The sequence below is a fragment of the Kogia breviceps genome, chromosome 1 (assembly GCF_026419965.1).
Source record: "Kogia breviceps isolate mKogBre1 chromosome 1, mKogBre1 haplotype 1, whole genome shotgun sequence".
Taxonomy (NCBI): Eukaryota; Metazoa; Chordata; class Mammalia; order Artiodactyla; family Physeteridae; genus Kogia; species Kogia breviceps.
Window position 1 is genome coordinate 147,872,340 of NC_081310.1, and position 24,655 is coordinate 147,896,994.

The 24,655-nt window shown below is 35.5% G+C and overlaps 2 protein-coding genes and 1 non-coding gene across 7 annotated transcripts in view; 2 read left to right on the plus strand and 1 right to left on the minus strand.

Annotated features, from left to right (window-relative positions):
* EFCAB7 (EF-hand calcium binding domain 7) overlaps positions 1–7,529 on the minus strand; it is a 52,506-nt gene extending 44,977 nt beyond the window's left edge. The window contains exons 1-2 of the mRNA XM_059045127.2: positions 7,204–7,529; positions 5,112–5,299 (exon numbers count right to left, since the gene is read on the minus strand). Coding sequence (XP_058901110.1) covers positions 5,112–5,298 — 187 coding nt within the window. The 5' untranslated portion in view covers position 5,299; positions 7,204–7,529. The remainder of the gene's footprint in view (positions 1–5,111; positions 5,300–7,203) is intronic.
* A 22-nt stretch (positions 7,530–7,551) lies between these two features.
* The window catches only part of ITGB3BP (integrin subunit beta 3 binding protein), a 160,723-nt gene continuing 143,619 nt past the window's right edge, over positions 7,552–24,655 (plus strand). For 4 of the 5 annotated variants that reach the window (XM_067006772.1, XM_067006765.1, XM_067006754.1 and 1 more), the window contains exon 1: positions 7,593–7,715. In XM_067006772.1, coding sequence (XP_066862873.1) covers positions 7,711–7,715 — 5 coding nt within the window. In that variant the 5' untranslated portion in view covers positions 7,593–7,710. Of the gene's footprint in view, positions 7,716–24,655 lie in introns of all 5 variants that reach the window. The other variant, XM_059045228.2, reaches the window with a different exon arrangement.
* Positions 14,506–14,640, plus strand: LOC131746988 (small nucleolar RNA SNORA16B/SNORA16A family). The gene has a single exon (XR_009332731.1). It is a non-coding gene; the product is annotated as a small nucleolar RNA SNORA16B/SNORA16A family (small nucleolar RNA).

Below are 24,655 nucleotides of genomic sequence, written 5' to 3' on the forward strand. Positions count from 1 at the left end.
ACAGTGAAAACACAATGTAATTGTAGATATTTAAAGGTTTACACCAAAATGCTGATCTTCTGCCAGGGTTTATTTTAAGCTTTGACATGAGTTTATAATACCTGTATTATATGTAAACTGGGGAAAAAAAGGAACTCTAAAGTTCCCTTTGACTTTCTATTTCCAAATAAGATAAAGTACTGCTTTATCCTATTTCAAAATGGAATGTCAAAGCACATGTATGTGCATAAGTGGCAGAAGGTTATAGACGAAAGGCATAAAAGTTTAAGAAATAGACATCGCTGGTTCACACAACCAGTTTTTTAAAATCTAGATTATCTGAAATCAATCATTACAATTTTACAAAGAATATTCCATCATAAAATCAAAAGTTGAAGAATGAACACTGCATTATTGTCTTCCCAGATAATTCTATATGACTGATAACACCTTAGTAATATACTCATTGATTTAAACTAAATGCCGTAGTAGCAGAAAGCACGTTAAACTTTTAAACTTAATAGATTCATGATCTCAGCCAATATTCAAAAGAATAGAGAGAAAAAACTAAAATTATAGTTTATAATAAAATATAAATTTTAATCTTTTCAATTTTTGTATTTCCCAAAATGGGTTTCCTCAAATAGATATCTTATTGCATACAAATCCAAGACACTGTTGTAAGAATATGTCAGATTTCTTATTTCAGGAAACTGCGTCTAAAGTTGGCAAAGAAACTCAGTTTTTCTACTCATAAAGTTATTAGCCTTGATGAAACCGACATGAGTATAGTATTATCTGGTATTGTTGTTTCCCACTTTCTTAAGACTAAAGACCTCCAAGTCATCTGACACACCTAGTAAGGACCAAATTCACTGGTTTGGGGGATATCTGCACCAGAAGATTTAAAATATAATGGAAAACACAACCATACAAAATCTATGGGATGCAGAAAAAGCAGTTATTAGAGCAAAGTTCATAGCGATACAGGCCTTCCTCAAAAAACAAGAAAAATCTCAAATAAACAACCTAAACTACCACTTAAAAGAATGAGAAAAAGAACAAACAAAACCTAAAGTCAGCAGAAGGAAGGAAGGAAGAAAGATCAGACAGAAAATAAATAAAACAGAGCTTAAAAAAAAAAAAATAGAAGAAGTCAATAAAACCAAAAGCTGGTTCTTTGAAAGGATAAACAAGACTGACAAACCTCTGGCCAGGCTCACCAAGAAGAAGAGAGAACACAAATAAACAAAATAAGAAATGAAAAAGGAGACATAAGAACTGAAGCCGCAGAAAAACAAAAAAACCACACAGGAATAGTATGAACAATCATATGCCAACAAATTTGACAACCTAGAAGAAATGGACAAGTTTCTAGAAACATACAGCCCACCAAAATTAAATCAAGAAGAAAGAGATAATTTGAAAAGATGGATCACTAGAACTGAAATAGAATCTGTAATTTTAAAACTCCCTACCAACAAAAGTCCAGGACCAGATGGCTTCACAGGCAAGTTCTACCAAACATACAAACATACTGATCCTTCTCAAACATACTGATCCTTCTCAAACTCTTTCAAAAAGTTGAAGAGGAGGGAACACTCTCAAAGTCATTCAATGAAGCCACCATCACCCTGATACCAAAACCAGACAAAGACACCACCAAAAAAGAAAATTGCAGGCCAATATCTTTGATGAATATAGATGCAAAAATTCTCAACAAAATATTAGCAAACCAAATCCAACAATGCATAAAAAAGATCATACACCACGACCAAGTGGGATTCATCCCAAGTTCACAAGGATGGCTCAACATATGCAAATCAATCAATTTTGTTTATGATACACCACATAAACAAAAGAAAACTCAAAAACCACATCATCATCTCAATAGATGCAAAAAAAGCACTTGACAAAATCCATCAATTCATGATAAAAACACTTACCAAAGTGGGTATAGAGGGAACATGTCTCAAAACAGTAAAAGCTATTTATGACAAACCCACAGCCAATATAATACTCAATGGTGAAAAATTAAAAGCCTTTCTGCTAAAATCTGGAACAAGACAAGGATGCCCACTCTCACCACTTCTCTTCAACAGAGTATTGGGAGTCCAAGCCACAGCAATCAGACAAGAAAAAGAAACAAAAGGTATCCACGTTGGAAGGGAAGAGGTAAAATTGTCATTATACGCAGATGATATGATACTATAGATAGAACACCCTAAAGACTCCACACAAAAACTACTAGAACTGATGAACAAATTCAGCAAGATAGCAGGATACAAGTTTAACATACAGAAACTCGTTGCATTTCTTTACACCAACAATGAAATATTAGAAAGGGAATGTAAAAAACAGTATCTTTTAAAATCACAACCCCAAAACTAAAATATTAGGAATAAACCTCACCAAGGAGGTGAAAGATTTATATGTTGATAACTGTAAAGCATTAATGAAGGAAACTGAAGATGATTCAAAGAAATGGAAGATATCCCATGCTCTTGGATTGGAAGAATTAATATTGTTAAAATGGCTATACTACCCAAAGCAATCTACAGATTTAATGTGATCCCTATCAAATTCCCATGACCTTTTCCACAGAACTAGAATAATCCTAAAATTCATGTGGAACCATAAAAGACCCAGAATTGCCAAAGCAACGCTGAAGAAAAAAATAAAGCAGGAGACATAGCCATCCCAGACTTCAGACAGTACTACAAATCTACAGTAATTAAAACAATGTGGTACTGGTACAGAAACAGACATATGGACCAATGGAACAGAATGGAGAGCCCAGAAGTTAACCCACACACCTATGGTCAATGAATCTTCAGTAAAGGAGGCAAGAATACACAATGGGAAAAAGACAGTCTCTTCATCAAGTGGTGTTGGGAAAGTTGGACAGCTGCATGTAAATCAAGGAAGTTAACACTCCCTCTCACCATACACAAAAATAAACTCAAAATGGCTTAAAGACTTAAACATAAGACATGACTCCATAAAACTCCTAGAAGAGAACACAGGCAAAACATTCTCTGACATAAATTGTACCAATGTTTTCTTAGGTCAGTCTCCCAAGGCAATAGAAATAAAAACAAAAATAAACAAATGGGACCTAATCAAATTTACAAGCTTTTGCACAGTAAATGAAACCACAAACAAAATGAAAAGACAACTCACAGAATAGGAGAAAATATTTGCAAGTGATGCGACTGACAAGGGCTTAATTTCCAAAGTATACAAACAGCTCATACAACTCAACAATGAAAAAACAAACCACCCAATTGAAAAATGGGAAGAAGACCTAAAGACACATTTCTCCAATGAAGAAATACAAATGGCCAATAGGCACAGGAAAAGATGCTCCACATCACTAATTATTAGAGAACTTCAAATCAAAACTACAATGAGGTACCACCTCACGCTGGTCAGAATGGCCATCATTAAACAAATAATAAATGTTGGAGAGGGTGTGGAGAAAAGGGAACCCTCCTACATTGTTGGTGGGAGTGTAAAGTTTGTGCAGCCACTGTGGAAAACAGTATGGAGGTTCCTCAGAGAACTAAAAATAGGGCTTCCCTGGTGGTGCAGTGGTTAAGAATCAACCTGCCAATGCAGGGGACATGGGTTCAAGCCCTGGTCCGGGAAGATCCCACATGCCGCAGAGCAACTAAGCCCACGAGCCTAACTACTGGGCCTGCACTCTAGAGCCTGCAAGCCACAACTACTGAAGCCTGAGCACCTAGAGCCCATACTCCACAACAAGAGAAGCCACCACAATGAGATGCACATACACTGCAACGAAGAGTAGCTCCCACTCACTGCAACTAGACAAAACCTGCATGCAGCAACAAAGACCTAACGCAGCCAAAAATAAATAAATTTATTTTAAAAAAGAAACCTAAAAATAGAATTACCATATGATGCAGTAATCCCACTTCTGGGCATATATCTAGACAAAAACTATAATTCAAAAAGATACATGCACCCCTATGTTCATAGCAGCACTACTTACAGCAGCCAAGATATGAAACAACCTAAATGTCCATCGAAAGGTGAATAGATAAAGATGTGGTACATATAAACAATGGAATACTACTTAACCATAAAAAGAACAAAATAATGCCATTTGCAGCAACATGGTTGCAACTAGAGATTGTCATACTAAATGAGAAAGAGAAAGACAAATACCATATTATATCACTTATATGTGGAATCTAAAATGTGATGCAAATGAACCTACTTATGAAACAGAAACAGAATCACAGACATAGAGAATAGACTGGTGTTTGCTAAGGGGGAGGAGGGTGGGAGAGGGTTGGATTGGGAGTTTGAGATTAGCAGTTGCAAACTGGTGTATATAGAATAGATAGACAACAAGGTCCTACTGTATAGGACAGGGAACTATATTCAGTATCCTGTGATAAACCATAATGGAAAAGAATATGAAAAAGAATGTATATATATAACTGAGTCACTTAGCTGTACAGCAGTAATAAACACAGCATTGTAATTCAACTCTACTTCAATAAAAAATAAACTAAAAAGATATAATGGAAAGAAGCAAAAAAAGATCAACTCTCTCGAACCCTCACCCCTAAAGAACAGGACAAAACCCAGAATTCTTAATTTTCTTTAAAAATTTCACTTATTTCCTAATACTACTCTTTTACAATCATTCAACCATATATATATATATATATATATATATATATATATATATATATATATATATATATATTCCCTTTACATTTTCCCCAGTGTAGGTCAAATTCAGACTAGTAATTCAGTTGCCAGAAGTCTTTTAATTCTATCATTATAAATCTTAAAGTACCAACATAAGAATTTATGAATCTTAAAGTACCAAGGTAAGAATTTAAAAAATATTTTTAAGCAAGTAATGATGGAAGCTTTAAAAATACTAATCTAGTCTATTTGAACACTGAAAGTTTTATTTTGAACCTCTTAGCCTATGTAGCCATATAAAATGGCACAAGAGCATAAGGTAGTTCCACTGCTCAAGCTTAACTAAGAAATTGGAATGATTCAACAATGTAATTCTAATTGCAATCTTTCTGATTTATTAACTTTCAACAAATAAGGCAAGCTACTTAAGTTAAAAAAATTACCTAAGCAAAGTTGATCTTTAGAAATAATGTTATCTAAGCTGCTTTTGAAAACAGTTAAGTAGGCAGCTCTACAATTCATATAAAATATCTCCTCTTCAGTTAGTGGAAATTTCTTTGATGGAGGATTCTCTGAAAGCGTTGATTTCTGACTGGAGAAAGCTGCATCACTTCTCGGGCTGATGGCCATTCTATTAGAAAATAATTTAAAATTTTATTTTAGTCAGTGTTGATCCTAAAATTCAAGTGTCACTTTATCTTTCAAACTGGGGCAGGGGGGAATCAAGACATCAAGGTTTATTATATGTGGAAAAAAGATGTACATTATAATATGCATACAGTTATATTATCATATGTTAAGCTAGAATAAGCCTTTGGCAGTTTCTTTCTAAATATATATATAAGAGAGCCAAAAGAACAAAGCCAAAACAAAGGTGTAACATAAATACAAAAGAAGAATCACAGGGCAAAGGAAAAGCATGCATCTATTCTCTCAAAATTAGAGGACAGTCAGTTGAGACTCTCCATAGGGTTGTAATAAGGATTAAGTAAATTAACACATGTGAAGCATATAGAACAGTGCCTGGCACATAATAAGTGCTAGATAAACTGTAGATAGAGTGAATTACCACCATAATGAGAATTTGACTATAATGTGATTGGCAGTTGGCATCCATCTCCACAGCAGCATCAACCACGTCATTTCACTAACATCTCAGTAATTCAGCCCCACATTTTAAATGACTGAATTTAAAAAATCCAGTCATTTACAGCATTATCCTGAGGTTTTACTGTGTTCCATTACTACCAATAATAATGTTAATAATTTGGGGGGTTTATATAGCACCTCTGCTCATAAGAGCTTAAAGAACTGTCATACATCTTGATTTACACCTACTACAGTGGCCAGGTATTTTTTGCCCGTTTTACAGATAAGGAAACTGAGAGACAGAGAGGTCATCCAGCTAATAGTAAGTAGCAAAAGGCAGTAAATTTCGATAACAGTTTCTTCTTTTTAAAATGTGAATGAAGGCTTCTTGTACAACAGTTACTATGAGGCCCTAAATTGTGCTGGAGGTCTAACAGCTTCCAACATTATTTTACCCAGCTCTGACTTCTAAAAATACATTCCAACCTAATAAATTGAATATTTCAAGTTTAACAATAAGACGACACAGGTAGGGTCCCCTTCAGGACTCATTGGATTCTTACTCAGGAGGCCTAAATCACTTGCACCTTCTTGAATTATATAGGTCTTTTACACTTGGGAAAGAAAGATAATAATCGCTTATCATGGATGAAGTACCCTATTTATAATACACAGACCTCCTGCCTGACACTTTCTTCTTACACCAGATTTAGAAGGATCACACAGGGATGTGATGTCACAGTCTGGTTACTGCAAATTGGTATCGCTATAATTAAGTATCACAGTTTTAAACACATACGCATGCACGCATCTCCTCACAAATGTGAAAGAAAACTGTTCCAATAAGGAAGGGGGAATGAACGTTCGTTTTGCATCCAGCAATTTTAAAATGTAAATATTTTTTTAAGAGTGTCCTCAAATGCTCTTTCCAAATAAGGTGACTCCCTCACGTGGAAATCCCATGGCTGAAATGTTCCAGAATGCTATTTTTTCCCTCTCTGTAACGAGAGACTAAACTGAAGCTTAAATATATAACTAAATATATAATTGCGCCCCTCAGGCTTGGAAACCTCCTGCATCTAAAACTCCAGCCCAAGACCAAGACAAGAGCCTAGAGAGTACATTGCAGCGAACCGCTCCATAAATAAGCAGCCACACAATAGCAAGAAAAATAAACTGTGAACAAGCGCCTAAGGCTTCTAAAGGGCCAAGGGAAAACAGCCATCCAGTCACCGTTCCTACACAGTAAAATACCTTCACAGCTGACCTCCAGCAACATCTATTTTTTGTATTCCTCTGGGAATAAAACTGCATTTATATGTACATTTTTACGTACAGACATGGAGCAAGTGTACGTATAACAGAGAGGTAAAAGATGCGGGTGGAGAAAGGGAAGCCGAACAGTGACGAACGGAGCGGGCGAAGAGACACCGAGCTGCTTGTTACCTAACTGCAGGTCACAAACGAGGAAGCGCAGCCAATTCTCCTCACGGATTCCGCAATCCTCTCACAGCGGCCGGAAGGTCCTTGGCCTTCTTTTAATTACCATGGCAACTGCACCTCTCCGCTACCGGAAACAAGATACGGAGTACCTACCCAAATGGTCCGACTAGAAATCTAGGGATAGTTACTCCAGAGCCAACGGAGATGGCTCTGCCTCTCTTCTATCGGGGGCCTTCTGGTCACAGTCGTGAGAGAGGGTCCTGCGTTGCCCTGGCAGGGACTGAGAGCTGTCCTAGGCGTAGACTCTCCTCCCCCTTCCCGGCATACACTGGGATCCCTTGTCGCTGGGGGAGTGTTTCCGGCGGGCCGCGTGGAGTGTGGCACAGCGTCGAGTGACCGTTTGCCCGCGCTTTTCAGGCTTCAGTGTTTCTCTCCGAAGGTTCTCTGTTTTCGTTAAGAGGTTGCTCAGTGGTTTTATCCAGCGACAGGGGTGCGTCCCTGAATGTCGAAATGCCGTAAGTATCTCCTCCCCGGGTGTTGCTGTGTTTGGGCCCCTCTGTGAACAAGAAGAATAGATATTATGAACCTTTTCTCTTTTCCTACTTTATCTTTTCCTCCGACAGTTCCTAGTGCTTGGTTCCCTCAACCTACGTCTGCTTCCCTTCCAGCCTTACTTATCCGGTAGTATTTCTCCACTTTAATTCTGATTCCACAAGGCTTCTGACAGATTTTATAGGCTTTGGGTTATATTTAGTGATGTATTGCTTGAAATAATTTCAGATATGGTTAACATACCGAGAATAGGACAGGGTAGATTGCATCGCGCCGTATAATTTGATAAAGCCATTTAATGCCTGGATTAGTGTCGTGAGTTCATATAAACTTGTGGCAGAACTCATGGACCGGGTCCCAAGAGACCTGAACTCCAACTCTCAAATGAGGAAGCATAGCCAATTCTGTAAAGAGCTGTCCAACGTTGAGCGAGTCGCTTAATCACCTCTGGGCTTCAGTTTTCTTGCTTATCACTACCCAATAGAGACTTTTTTTTTAAGCTCCGTAAAGAACTTTTTCTTTGGGGTGGGGGTGGGGATAATATATAACACATGAAATTCTCTGGCTGCCTCTTGTCCCCAGGCTCCTTTAGGTACCCTCTCTTGCGTGCTTTTAGAGTAACTTATTTCTCCGTTACATTTAGGTTTGAGCAAATGCAAAGTAACACAGGGTGGGAGGAGGGACATCTGTATCAAATAGGAATTGAAATGAAAGTGGAAAGATTTGCAGAAATAAGAACCTACATTTGTTGAATGTTTAATTATGATTTGGGTACTGTGTTTAGCAATTTGCCTACATTTTCTCATTGAATCTTAAAAAGGACCCTTGGGAGGTAGGTGTTGCTGTTATCTCTACTTTCCAGATTAGGGAACTCAGCACCTAATAAGGTGTCCTACACACAGGTATCAATAAATATATGTTTCACTTATACCCTTAAAAGGTATGGATTATTAAAGAGGTTTTCCTTTCCCCAAAATGAAGCAAAAAGACTTGCCTCATTACTCTTGCACTAGAAAAATAACCCAGTTAGCACTTATACAAAGCTGTGAGGAAAGTGTAACAAAAGTCCCTGCCAAATAGGAATACAATGGAAACTCGTGTGTGTTTGCTTAGCAAGTAGTGATACTTTCTGAACTATGCTCCTGTTCTGCTGTAGATAGTAGGGAACCCCAAAAAAACTGTTAAATGGGGACCTTTTGGACAACTGTTTTCTTAACATATTAACAGGTACATGTTATATTAGGAGTGTCTGCAGTAATTATATTTTGGCAATAAATACATAACCTTAAAGTTGAGGTTGACATCTTAAATATATAGCAACTTCACTGAGTTTATTTTGGCAAAGTGATATAAGACCAAATTAATGGCTAAATAATGCAGGGCTTCCCTGGTGGCGCAGTTGTTGAGAGTCCGCCTGCCAATGCAGGGGACATGGGTTCATGCCCCGGTCCGGGAAGATCCCACATGCTGTGGAGTGGCTGGGCCCGTGAGCCATGGCCACTGAGCCTGTGCATCCGGAGCCTGTCTCTGCAGTGGGAGAGGCCACAACAGTGAGAGGCATGCGTACCACAAAAAAAAAAAAAAAAAAGCAAAAGTATTTTAGTAGAGGATCTCCACAATTGTTAGTAAACTTTTATTTTTCAATGTGGTTAAATTTCAGGGTCACAAATGGTGGTGCAAAAAGTCATCTTGGCAAGTTATATGTGAAAGTGGTATGGTTTTTAAGTGATGTTGAGATGTTGACTTTTTGGTACTTGGTATTTTGGGTATTGGATTGTGTGATCTACCTCTTTTCTAATTTCTTTAAACCTTGACAGGAAAAAAAATGTAATGAGTAACTTTGGAAATATACATGGCCTAAATTAATCTAAAATGAATAACAAACAACAAATGTCCAATACCAATAGAGTGGATGGATGAATCTTAAAAATTGGGTGAAAGAACCAATTTGTAGAAAACTACATATAGCATATTATTTTATAAAGCCTAAGAACAAGCAAAAAAACTTTAATTTGGGATTCTGTATGTATATGATAAGATTATTAAGGGAAGAAAAACAGGGAAATGATAAATACAAAATTTAGTTTAATGGTTGCCTTCTTGGGAATGCAGATGTAGTTGAGAAGGAGCATACAGGTGTACCCATCCATATTGGTAATGATCTAGTTCTTAAATTGTGTGGTGAGTTTATGGGTGTTTATTTTCTTATTATGCTTCATAACTTGATCATTATACATGTATTCTTTAGTATGCATCAAATACTGCTTAAAATGTTTTTAAAGGATTTAGAGATTACTTATCTTGAATTAAATTCTCAATAAGTATAGTTTTCTCTGCCTTCTCTTTGGTTCTATAAGGCAGATGCTATCTTGGAAGTGGGAAAACAAATGAATTGGATAAGTGCTATTTTTGGTTTCATTAGGCTAATCATCATCCCTTTCAAATTTGCTCCTTCTCTGTGTACATTATAAAATTAGTGGCATCATCATTTCTCTATCTAGGTTGAAACCTTAATTAAAATTTTTATTTTTTGGATTTGAAGGCTTTGAAATGAGGCAAACCAGGGTTTGAATCTTGGTTCTGCTACTTTACCAGCTGTGTGACCCTTAGATTGTTACTCAGTGAGTTCATGGATTAGTATAGTTACTCATTAAATAGTAATTGAATTATAAAGTTGCTGCTTGTAAGAGATTTCATCTTTATAGACAAATTTCACACCATGTTTATATTTGCATAATACTAAAGTCAAACATACTTTTGTAATAGCTCTTTCTGTAAATAATCAAATCTCCTTCTAGTGGTTTTTCCCCCCTTATACTTTTTCCTTTATAAAGATTCCTAGTATCACTTGCTTAATCTTTCTAATTAGTGTGAATTATCATGTTAATTCAGCCAAGGACATTCCATCTATTCCTGTAAGAGTTAATTTTATTCCGTTTCAAGCTATAGACTGAATTAAGGTTATAAAGTTGGAATAGCTTTATTGTTGGAGGAAACGGTAAACAGTATTTCTGTGGGGTCCATTCTGATGATGTATTCATAAAAATCTGAGAGTTTTCTGAGAGAACTTTAAAATACGCTTTATTTTCCCTGATAAAGGGAAATGAATATAAGAATATTCTGGGTCTGATAAGCTATTTCACTGCACCTATTTCGGTTTGTAGTCATGCTGGTGATAGCGCCAAGTACAATGATTTTTATTGTTGTGGGGGGTGAAATGATGTGTCAGGTTAAGTAAAAGTTAACCATTTAATAAACACCCTTTGAGTCATAGTAGATATTCAAAGTTCTATTAATTCATTTACTTTAAAAGTATAGTACATTTTAAAAGAAGATTGAAGTTGTTAGTACTTGCTATAAGTATGAAAAATGGACAGAAAAAAAAAAAGGACAGAAATGAGGAAGCTATAGTACAGACTTGTAATAGTGACATGAGGGACTCCCCTCATATGGCAGACAAGAATCTCTCAGACTCTATTAGTCAAAAGCAACTTGACCCTTCATAAATCATATTTTTGATTGCATCCTTGGACTTGGAGGAAGTTAAATCTCAAGGGGTGAAAAAAAAAATAGCCAAAACCAGATCTGTAATCAGTAAGCACAGATGAAAGGCAGATTGCCCTGAATATAAATACTGATATCCATGTTGTGCTTGATAGACTAAGCCTTGGGCTATAGGCAAGGTAAGGAAGTTAAACTTGAGACTACATTTAAGCTGGGAAGGGAGCTAAAATGATCCCTAGTTGGTATGGATCCCTTGGCTAGTAATGAAATTAAATGTACATCTTTGGAGGAAGCATCCTCAATTTAGGCCCCTACTTTTTTCACAGGTTAAGATCAACCAAATGTCCAAAATCTAGATAAACAAACATAAAAGGAAACAAACTACCATGAGTGAAAGTTAAAGCACATAGTAATCAACGGATTTAGATCCCAAAGATTTTACAAAATGGAATTATCTGAGATACAATATGAAATAATTGAACAGAATACTTAAATAAAAAGTTGAATCACAAAAATTAGCAAGTAATGAGACTACCCAAAATGACCAGGCAAATTTTAAACTAGGATGATTAAAATGTTTAGAAACAAAAAATATATAATTGTTGAAATAAAAGCTCAGTAGAAGGACTTCCATGTTACAGTAGATTGTGTTGAACTGAACCTTCCATAGATAACAATTTTAAACTCTGGGCAAAATATTAAAAGTAACTTCTTGAAGGCACTGGAAAGCAACCATACTAGGCAGAAATTGGAGGGGAGTTGACCCTTGAAAGAAGGGAACTACAGTGTGCAAAGTTTACATTTATATTGTTTTATCCAAGGGCAGTCCATATGATGTAGTCCAGCTAGAACTCAACGAGAAAGCTCCAGTTTTACTTGTTTGAAGAGCTGGGTTAAGAGCTTGGAATTACCAGAATTTCTGACAAGTAAAGGGAAAATCCTAAAAAGAGGGTAGTCCCAAAATCTGGTTATAAACTACCAGAATACTTGATGGATCCCTTAACTGCACATGGATTAGGGATTCTCCATGAAGCCTGGCAGGAAGCAACAGCTGGGATGCTGAAAGAATTGAACAGTGATTTCAGCTGCTGTCCGTCACTGGGGAGACAGATTTTAGTCTGAGTTTATTCAAGTTAAATGCCTGCTAGAACAAAACAACACTGTTAAGCGTAAGAAAGCAGAATTCAGAGTCTCGATGTCATATTGTCTACAATGTACAAGATGCAATAAAATAATACCAGACAAGCAAAGAAACAAAATGTGACTCGTTGAGAGAGAGTCAATTGAAGTTGACCCCAAGATGACCTAGATTTTAGAATTAGCAGACAAAGACTTTAAAGCACCTACTATGAATATGTTCAAGAACTTAAAGGGAAAACATGGTCATAATGAAAGGACACATGGGGAATCTCAGAAGAGAAAAAGACGCAATGGAAATTCTGTATTTGAAAAGTACAGTACGTAGAATGAAAATATTTACTGTGTGGGCTTTATAGTGCAAGAAAAGAACTTGAAGATAGAATAATAGAAATGATCTAATTGAAAAAATAAAATACAGAGCCTTAGTGACTTCTGGGACAATATCAAGTGGCCTAATATATGTAAATAAAGTCCTAAAAACAGAAGAGAATGGGAATGAAATAAAAAATATATGTATTTTAAGAAATAATGGCTCCTAAATTTCTCACTTTTGCTGAAAAACAAAGTACAGATCCAAGAAGCTCAGCAAACTCCAGTTGAGATGAAAAATATGTTTGTCTATGCACGTGTATATATGCATGCCATAGTCAAACTGATAAAAATTAAAAATGAAATGAAAATCTCCAAACCAGCCAGAGAAAATTGTTGCTTTACCTTTAGATGTACGGGAAACTATTCAAATGAAAGCTGACTTCTCATCAGAAACCATGGAGGTCAGAAGACAGTAGAATGACATTTTAAAATGCTAAAAGGAAAAAAACCTCAACCCAGAATTCTATATGTAGACACTATCCTTCAAAATGAAGGTAAAATAATGATATTATCAGATAAAAATAGAATATTTGTCACCAGCAGACCTGCATAGAAGAAATGCTAAAAAAAAGTTCTTTGAGCTGAAGGGAAATGATATCAAGTACAAATTTACATCTATTTGAAGAATACTGGGAATGGTAGATATGTGATAAGATATAAAAGACTATAGTTGTTCATCAGTATCTGTGGAGGATTGGTTCCAGGAGGCCCCACTTATACTAAAATCACACAGATTTTATGCTCAAGTCCCTTATATAAAGTGGTGTAGTACAATGAAAACAGTTGGCCCTCTGTATTCCGAGGGTTTTCTCTCAACAGAGTCAACCAACCATGGATGGAAATATTGATCCACAGATGTTAAACCCATGAATATGGAGGGTTGACTGTATATTTATTGAAAAAAAATCTGTGTATAAGTAGACCAGCACAGTTCAAATGCATGTTGTTCAAGGGTCAACTGTGTATATTTTTTGCTTGTAACTTCTTGAATAGATGTGAGTGTTTAAAGCAAAAGTTATAACACTTATTGTGGGTTTTATAACATGTATATGTATATGTACAACAGTATAGCACAAAAGACAGGAAATGGACAGTAACATTGTAAGATTATTATATTTATGTAAAGTAGTATTGTATTAACTCTAAATGAACTGTGATGTGTTAAAAAGGCATATTGTAATGCCCCAGAGTAACTAATAAAAAATACAAAGAAAAATAATACATAATCCAAAAAATACATTTAAAAAAACAGAATTGAAGTGGTATACTAAAAAATGTTTAATCAAAAGAAGGCAGGAAAGGAAGATCAGAGGACTAAAAAACAAATGAGACAGATAGAAAACAAGTAGCAAAATGTGGACCCAACTGTATAATGAATACATTAAGTGCAATAAAGACACCAATGAAAAGGTACAGAATATCAGACTGGATTTAAATATATATAGATTGACATATATATATGTTTATATGTCTATATGTATATATCCCAACTCATTTAATCCTCATAACACTGATACCACCCTAACTGGATACCAAAATACAATAAAAGAATTATAAGAACATTGCTGACCAATGTATTTCATGAACATAGAATCAAAAATCCTCAGCAGAAGATTAGCAAATCTAATTCAGCAGTTGTAAAAGAGACAATACATCATGTCCAAGTAGGATTTATCCCAAGATTGCAGTTTTTTCAATATTTGAAAATCAATTATTATTTTTAAAAGGAGAATAAAGGATGGTCCTAATTGAAGATGCAGCTGCTTCTACATAACTGCTCTGGTCAAAAAGGATTCCTAAGTGACAGTTTTCCTTGATGATCACTGTTCTGTTTGCTGTAACTGATCTACAGCATTTCAGGAAAAGACAGTTCCCATTGTACCTGTCATTTCTCAGCTGTGGCAGCTGAAGGTTGAGCTTTCTGGTGAGTGAGGACTCTGGGATCATGATAGTGATGGAACACAACAGCCTCAGGACCTGGTTGCCCCAAAGTTTTCCTGGCAGTGTCTGAACTGAAGAATCTTGAAGATACCAGCTTGTTGCTGGAGCCGTGCTTTAGAATAAGATTTGTCTTAAACTGTGATTGTGGCTCTACAGATTTGGGAAAGAATTGCTATGGGAAGAGGCAAGCTAGGAGAGTACAGGTTCTGTTAGATGGAAACATTGACCTTTGTTGGGTTTTTTTTTTGCTAATATTGGTACTTGGCATATAAGTGACCAATAAAAGACTCCTGGTTGGATGGATTGTTAGATAGATAGGTGGATAGATAGATAGGTACATACTAAAGAAGATCATATTAATAGTTCTATGAAGAACACACCCATTTATGATAAAATAAAAACTTAGCAAACTAGGATAGAAGGGAACTCCTTCCTATGGAAAACCTACAAATATCATACTCAGTATTGAACACTTTTTCTAAGATTAGGAACAAAGCAAGAATGCGCCACTCACAACTTCTATTCAACAAAGCACTAAAAAAAAAAAAAGAAATGCATAAATGTTGGAAAGGAGAAAATAAAATTGATGATCTGCTGATGATATGATCATGAACATAGAAAATCCTAAGGAAGCTGCAAAACAATTATTAGAACTATTTAGCAAAGATGCAGAGCGCAAAGTCAGTGTACAAAAATCAATTCTATTTCTACATGTTAGCAATAAACACCTGGAAAATGAAGCTTAAGTTTTTCCCTTTATAATTACGTAAAAAAATATAATAAGTTTAACAGAAGATATGGAAGATTTCTACTGTGAAAATTACAAAATGTTGCTTAGAGAACATAAAGATTTAAATAAATAGGGGCATGTATGGATTGGAAGACTCTATATTAAAATGTTGGTTCGCTCCAATTGATCTTTATTTATTTTTAAAATAAATTTATTTATTTATTTTTGGCTGCATTGGGTCTTTGTTGCTGCTTGTGGGCTTTCTCTACTTGCCCTGAATGGGGGCTACTCTTCATTGTGGTGCATGGGCTTCTCATTGCAATGGCTTCTCTTGTTGCAGAGCATGGGCTTTAGGCACACGGGTTGCAGTAGTTGTGGAACGTGGGCTCAGTAGTTGTGGCTCGTGAGCTCTAGAGTGCAGGCTCAGTAGTTGTAGTGCATGGGCTTAGTTGCTCTGCAGCATGTGGGATCTTCCTGGACCAGGGTTTGAACCTGTGTCCCCTGCAATGGCAGGCAGATTCTTAACCATTGTGCCAGCAGGGAAGCCCTCCAATTGATCTTTAGATTCAATGCAATTCCTGTCAATCCTAGCAAACATTTTAAAGAAATAGAAAAACTGATTTCAAAAATTTTATAAAAAGGCTGAGGACTTGCAGTAGTCCAAACAATATTAAAAAAGAAGAATGAAGTTGGAGTACATGGACTAACTATACTTAGTGTATGTACAAAGTATGTACACTACCTAGACTTAATTATACTATATAAAGTGGCAATGAAATCAATGTGGTCTGGGCATAATGGCAAATAGATAAAATGGAAAAGAATAAAAAGCCCAGAAGTAGAACCAAACCAAGTACCAAAGTAATTCAGTTGGGGAAAGAAATCTTTCCAACTGGTTCTGGAACACCATGTGGAAAAACAAACCAAACAACCTTGACTTCCACCTTATACCATATACAAAACTTAATTTGAGATGTAGCATAGTCTTAAATGTAACCAGTAGAGTTTCTGGAAGGAAATACATGAGAATATTGTTACAACATGGAGTAGATAAAATTTCAGGCGTGGTACATAAAGCAACTGTAAAGGAATAAAATTGATAAATCAGACTACATCTAATTTATGTATTCTAAATATAAGTTTAGAATATATAAAGAACTCTTGGGACTTCCTTGGTGGTCCAGTGATTAAGACTCTGCGCTTCCACTGCATGGAACACGGGTTTGATCCCGGGTCAGGGAACTAAGATCCCACATGCCGCGCGGAGTAGCCAAAAAAAAAAAAAAAAAAAGAATATATGAAGAACTCTTACAACTCAACAGTAAAAAGATAAAAAACTTATTAAAATAATGGTCCAAAGACTTGATCCAATACTTAATAAAAGAAGTTACGTGACTGGCAAATAAGCATTTTGTTAGACATCAGGGAAAAACAAGTTAAAATTAAATTGAAATACTATATAACAGCTAGTAAAATAGCTGTACAGTTGACCCTTGAACAGCATGGATTTGAACTGTGAGGTTTCACTTACATGCCCATTCTTTTCAATAAATGTGTACTACAGTACTGCATAATCTGTGGTTGGTTGAATCTGTGGATGTGGAACCAAAGATATAGAAGACTGAGTATAAAGTTATACATGGATTTTTTTTTTGACGTGGGCCATTTTTAAAGTCTTTATTGAATTTGTTACAATATTACTTCTGTTTTATGTTTTGGCCTTTTGGCCATGAGGCATGTGGGATCCTAGCTTCCCAATCAGGGATTGAACCCACCCCGCTGCCCTCCCCCCCCCCCACACCCCTGGCCCCATACCGGAAGACGAAGTCCTAACCACTTGACCACCAAGGAAGTCCCTATATGTGGATTTTTGACTGCAGAAGGTTCAGCACCCCTAACCCCCGACTTTGTTCAAGAGTCAACTGTGTATTCATTATACATTTTGAGAATACTAGGTGAATAATGAATCTTAGTAAATAGATTTGCTTTGCACAGAAGTATGGGTTAGCACTTCTTCAACTAGTTTCTTTGTGCTCTAGGCTTGAGAGAATAAGTTTATTGCAGATAACGTGAGCTAGGGTTTCACTGTAGGCTGAGGAATTTAAAATATGTTGCCCTTGCATTGGAGGTATCAATATGAAATCATGGATTTAAAAAAATATATATATATATAAATCCAGATAGATAGAAAAGTATGTGTGTGTATTTTCTGTTCTAGCTCTGTCCCTTGCCTTTAAGCAATGACTTAAGTATCAATGAACACACCTAATGCCGAGATTTTGATTTATAAATGCCATTGTCCACGAAAAAGAACCAAGTTTCTTTAAAGCAAAAGCTAATTCCAGTGCTGGAGCAGAGAACATTTTGTGTGAGTGAGTGTGCATGTGCAAATAAGGAAATATAATGAAGTGCTCAAAGAATTACAGGTACATAAGGTACATTGGAGGCAGTGTGAAAGGGGAATGATCCAATTACCAAATCTGGGACAATTAAGCATCAACATAAATGGTAGGAATTGATTATAATCTATTGGATTAAATAAAATTGCATGATTCTATAGTGATATAAATAAATGAATAAAGAGGAGAGAAAGGAAAGCTATTCCTTGGAGTGGAATGCTAATTAATAAATATAAATATGATAGGATTAGAAAATCATCAATGGTTCTTTAAAAGTATTAGGACAAAATTTGATAGGAAACAAGATATTTACATATAATATTTCTTGTGTATTACATTGGAGAAAACTGGCAGATAACATTTTAATCAATGATCAAAATATATATCACTGATATTCTGAGAAACCAACATCATGTGCCTCAAGTTATCATGCTCTCAAAAGGATACAGCATCATTTTTGTAATACTTAAAAACCCACATAGCCTCATCATGGGAAAATGTCAGATAAACCCAAATTGACAGATATTCTACAAAGATAACTAGCCTGTGCTCTTGAAAAATGTCAAGGTCAAGCAAAAGAAAGGTTGAGGAGGAGCTGTTCTAGGTAAGGGAGACTAAAGAGATGGGACAATAAAATGCAATGAGTGGGGCTTCCCTGGTGGCGCAGTGGTTGAGAATCCGCCTGCCGATGCAGGGGACACGGGTTCGTGCCCCGGTCCGGGAAGATCCCACATGCCGCGGAGCGGCTGGGCCCGTGAGCCATGGCCGCTGAGCCTGCGCGTCCGGAGCCTGTGCTCCGCAACGGGAGAGGCCACAACAGTGAGAGGCCCGCGTATCGCAAAAAAAAAAAAAAAAAAAAAAAAAAAAAAAAAAAAAAAAAAAAATGCAATGAGTGATCCAGGATTGGATCCTAGACTTGGTGGCAGGGTGGGGCGGGGGATTGGCTATAAGGGGCATTTTTGGAGCAAGTTGTAAAATTTGAATAGGGACTCTTGATAATAGTATTGTATCAATGATAAATTTCCTGATTTTGATCTATATGCAAAAATCAGTTGCATTTCTCTACACTAGTAACCAACTACCAGAAAAACAAATTAAGAAAACAATTCTGTTTACAGTTGCATCAAAAAAGAATAACATTCCTAGGAATAAATTTAACCAGGGAGGTAAAAGACCTGTACACTGAAGACTATAAGACATTGATAAAAGAAAATGAAGAAGACAGAAATAAACACAAAGATATTCCATTCTTATGGATTGGAAAGATTAACATTGTTAAAATGTCCATATTACCCAAAGCAGTCTACAGATTCAATGCAGTCCTTATCAAAATTCCAACAGTATTTTTCACAGAAATGGAACAAACAATCCTAAAATTTGTATGGAACCACAAAAGACCCTGAATAGCCAAAGCAATCTTGAGAAAGAGCAAAGCAAAGTTTGAAAGCATCGTGCTGATTTCAAACTATATTACAAAGTATAAAAATGAAAACAGTATGGTATTGGCATAAAAACAGGCACATAGATCAATGGAACAGAATAGTGACTCCAAAAATAAACCCACGCATATATTGTCAATTAATTTACAACAAAGGAGCCAAGAATATACAATACAATACAATATGAAGGACAGTCTCTTCAATAAATGGTGTTGGGAAAACTGACAGGCTGATGTAAAAGAATGAAACTGGACCCCTATCTTACACCATACACAAAAAATCAACTCAAAATGGATTAAAGACTTGAAGGTAATACCTAACATCATAAACCTCTTGAAGAAAACATAAGCCATAAGCTCCTTAACACTGGTCTTGGCAATGATTTTTTGTATCTGACACCAAAAGCAAAGGCAATAACAGCAGAAATAAGTGGGACTACATCAAAGCAAAAAGCTTCTGCACAGCAAAGGAAATCAACAAAATGAAAAGGCAGTCTACAGAATGGGAGAAAGTAATTGCAAATCGTGTATCTGATAAGGGATTAATACACAGAACTCATATAGCTCAACAGCAAAAAAATCCCCAAACAATCCCATTTAAAAACTGGGCAGAGCTGCTTGTAAATTTTGGAGATTAATCCTTTGTCAGTTTAATCTGCTAAATTTACAAGCAGCTCATGCAGCTCAATATCAAAAAAGCAAACAACCCAATCCAAAAATGGGCAGAAGACCTAAATAGACAGTTCTCCAAAGAAGATATACAGATTGCCAACAAACAAATGAAAGAATGCTCAATATCATTAATCATTAGAGAAATGCAAATCAAAACTACAATGAGATATCATCTCACACCAGTCAGAATGGCCATCATCAAAAAATCTACAAACAATAGATGCTGGAGAGGGTGTGGAAAGGGAACCCTCTTGTGCTGTTTGTGGGAATGTAAACTGATACAGCCACTATGGAGGTTCCTTAAAAAACTACATATAGAACTACTATACGACCCAGCAATCCCACTACTGGGCATATACCCTGAGAAAACCATAATTCAAAAAGAGTCATGTACCAAAATGTTCATTGCAGCTCTGTTTACAATAATCAGGACATGGAAGCAATCTAAGTGTCCATCGACAGATGAATGGATAAAGAAGATTGTGGCACATATATACAATGGAATATTACTCAGCCATAAAAAGAAACGAAATTGAGTTATTTGTAGTGAGGTGGATGGACCTGGAGTCGGTCATACAGAGTGAAGTAAGTCAGAAGGAGAAAAACAAATACGGTATGCTAACACAAATATATGGAATCTAAGAAAAAAAATGTCATGAAGAGCCTAGGGGTAGGATGGGAATAAAACACAGACCTACTAGAGCATGGCCTTAAGGATATGGGGAGGGGGTAGGATAAGCTGTGACGAAGTGAGAGAGTGGCATGGACATATATACACTACCAAACGTAGGGTGGATAGCTAGTGGGGAGCAGCTGCATGGCACAGGGAGATCAGCTAGGTGGTTTGTGACCACCTAGAGGGGTGAGATAGGGAGGATGGGAGGGAGGGAGATGCAAGAGGGAAGAGATATGGGAACATATGTATATGTATATGATTAACTGATTCACTTTGTTGTAAAGGAGAAACTAACACACTATTGTAAAACAGTTATACTCCAATAAAGATGTTTAAAAAAAAAAAGACAAGAGATAGCAAGTTCTGGTAAGGATGTGGAGAAAGGGGAACCCTGTGCACTGTTGGTGAGAATGTAAATGGGTGCAGCCACTATGGAAAACAATAAGGAGGTTCCTCAAAATACAGAACTTCTATATGATCCAGCAACTCCACTTCTGGGTATTTATCTGAAGGAAATCAAAACATTAAGTACAAAAGATACATGCACTCCCATGTTCATTACAGTATTATTTACAATAGCCAAATATCCACCAATGGATGAATGGATAAAGAAAATGTGATATATATATATATATATATATATATATATATATATATATATATATACACACAATGGAATATTATTCAGCTATAACAAAGAAGAAAATCCTTCGATTTGCAATATGGATGGACCTTGAGGGCATTATGCTAAATGAAATAAGTCGGAAAGAAAAGGGTGAATACCATATGATCTCACTTATATTTGGAATCTTTGAAAAAAACAAACTCATAGAAAGGGAGATCAGACTTGTGTTTACCAGAGGTGGGGGATAGGGAGGGAGGAATTGGAGGAAGATGGTCAAAAGGTACAAACTTCTAGTTATGAAATAAATTAAGTCCTGGGGATGTAATGTACAGCAGAGTTACTATAGTTAATAATACTATATTGTATGTCTGAAAGTTGCTAAGAGATTAGATCTCAAAAGTTCTTATCACAAGAGAAAAAATTGTAACTATGTGTGGTGATGGATTTTAACTAGACTTACTATGATGATCATTTCACAGTATATACATATATTGAATCATGTTGTACATCTGAAATTAATGTTATATTTCAATTATATTTCAAAAAATTTTCCTGATTTTGATGATTGTATTGTGATTATGTAAGAGAATATCCTTGTTCTTAGAAAAACACACAGAAATATTTATGGATAAAGGTATACAGTGTCTCCAACTTATTTTCAATGGATCATAAAAAAGATTTTGCATTGTGTATGTATGTGTGTGTGTATGTTTCTATAGAGAATGATAAAACAACTGGGACAAAATGTAAACAAGTATTAAGTCTGGGTAAAGGATATCAAAAACTGTTATTCCTAGAAAATTTTTTAACTTTAAAAATATATAAAAATTAAAAGTTCCCCAAAATACCCATCATTGTTTTTAAAAATGCTAATGGTTGGATTAAACAGTAAATTAGACACAATTAAAGAAAGAATTATACAACTAAAGATAGACCTGAAGAAATTGCCTGACAGCATAGAGATCAATGATAAGAAATAGATGTTTAGAGATATGGAAAATGGAATAGAAAATCTAAAATTTCTTCTAGAGGGAGTCTCAGAAAGGTAGAATCAAGGAGAGCCAATATCTGGAGAAATTATGGCTTAGATTTTTCCAGAACTGATAAAACACAAATCCATATAAGAGACTGCCTTAGAGATAAGACAGTGTTAATATGACATCCTTTGGGAACCTGCATTTAAAGTACCTTAAATAGAATTGAAGGATTATTAAAAATGTAAGGAATTAAATATTAAATATTAATTTAATATTTAATATATTAAATATATCCTTAAATATATAAATATATTTAAGACTGACGTTTTAAGTTAAAAAATAATTAAATTATTAATTTATATAACACCTTTGTGCCAATCACTGTGTCAGGCTTTGGGGATTCAAATATGAACAGATGTTACACTCTCTAGTTTGCATTTTAGTGGGAGAGATAGTTCAACAAGTATTTTTAGAACTCATAATTTACCAGTTAACAGACAAGATGCTAATGATATAAATACATTAGTCTAGGGAGGAAATAGACTATTTCAACTTGATAAGTTTAATGAGAAGGACGCACAAATATTATAGGTATGGAATGGAAAGATCCTTAGTGCAATCTGGACAGTGTCAGGGAAAAGTTAAATATGACTGTGCTGGAATCTCAAAGAAAAGGTAGACATCAGTGTTAGTTTATTATTGTTAATTTTTATGTTATAAAATATACATACAAAAAGGTATATAAAACATCACCAATCTACCACATTTAATTCTGATAAACCTGTTTAACCCCTTTTAATAGAATCTTGTAAAAGACTTATTCATGTCCTTTATATATGTATGTGTGATGATACAAATATGTGTATGTTTCTCACAGAAGGTAATAGTAATGAATGTTTTATTAATGTTCATTTTTGAGAGTACCCATTTAAGAATGAAATGATCTTATGGCATTTCTCATTTTATTCAACCCAAAGAACATCTCAACTCCATCCATATTATCTTCCGGGTTCAGTATTCCCAAATATATCCCTTTTATGTCTGTAAAAATTCTTTAGCTAATTCTTTATTAATCTTTTGATAAAGCAGCTTTTGACACCATAAACATGTTGCCCAATAACTGGTTAAGGTTTTGGCTAGTTTTATCATGAAGAATAACAAGATTAATCATTTATTTAGTTGCTTTCACGTGGTGACCATATTTCTCCATGCAGTGGAGTGATAATCCCACTTACCCATGCTGTGATAGTGAATTATTATGTGACCTCTCTCAGTGTTGAACACAAAAAAGCATAGGCTTGAATGAAAGGGAGAATGCAGAAGGATAAAGGAGATTCTTCTCCCTTCTTTGCTCATTCCCATACATGGAATGGAAAATGTATCATTTTAGATTTCTCAATTTGTACCTAAAGAGTCACATGAGATGTGAATTTGGCCATTGCCTTTCATCAAAGGATTTCTAAGCATCTCATAAGCATATTCCATAATCCTCTGAACACTGTTTGTGTACATGTAGCTGGCAATATTATTATCTCCATTATAGAGAGAAGTAAATGGAAGCACTGATATACTAAGTGATATTTTTATCTTCCATTCAGAAATTTACCACTGGTTTACAGGCCAGTATTATTTATCACCTTTATGAAGCTTAGTGAGATTATGTGATTTGCCCAAACTTAGGGGAAAAATTTGGCATAACATCAAGGCTCCTGAGTCTTATATGCCTTACTAATTTTATCTCCTCCCCACACACATACACTCTTACCCTCAGCTCTATTGAAAATCATATTTAATCCAATGTTTTAAAAGTCCTGTAAGGGATGAGGGATTACTAGTAGTCATGATTGTGGTTACTTATGTGGGAGAAAGGAGAGGTGAACAAGATGGGACAAATGGAAAGTTTGGGGGGAGAGCTGGCAAACTTCTATTTCTTGATCCTGGGTGATGGTTACAAGGGTGGTTGCCTTATAATAATCCATTAAGCAATACATTTTTTCATGTAAAAAAAAAAAGAAAAGTTCTGTAAGGGAATCTCAAATCATGTTGCTTCATGAATCTTTGAAGTGTCATTCCTGGTTCTTAATTAGGAATCAAATGATAGTTTATTTTTTCTAGAATAGTTTTTCTTAAAATATTGTAATATTGTAACTGCTGTTAGTAATGTTACATACTAAAACTCATGCAGTTGTTCTGTTCTGATGAGTTAGAGAATCCTATTCAGGATACTACCATGTGGTAAACTAAATAAAATAGTGGAAGATGGTCTTAGAGAGTAATATGGCTAATTCTGCATGGTTACATTCTTTTCTTTTCCTGTTGATATAAAACTACATATCTTTATCTTTTTTAAATTCTCACCAGCAATAATGCTGGTAGCAACCAGAATTTTGATCCCAGTGAACCTAAACCTAGTACACCTAAGTGTACTA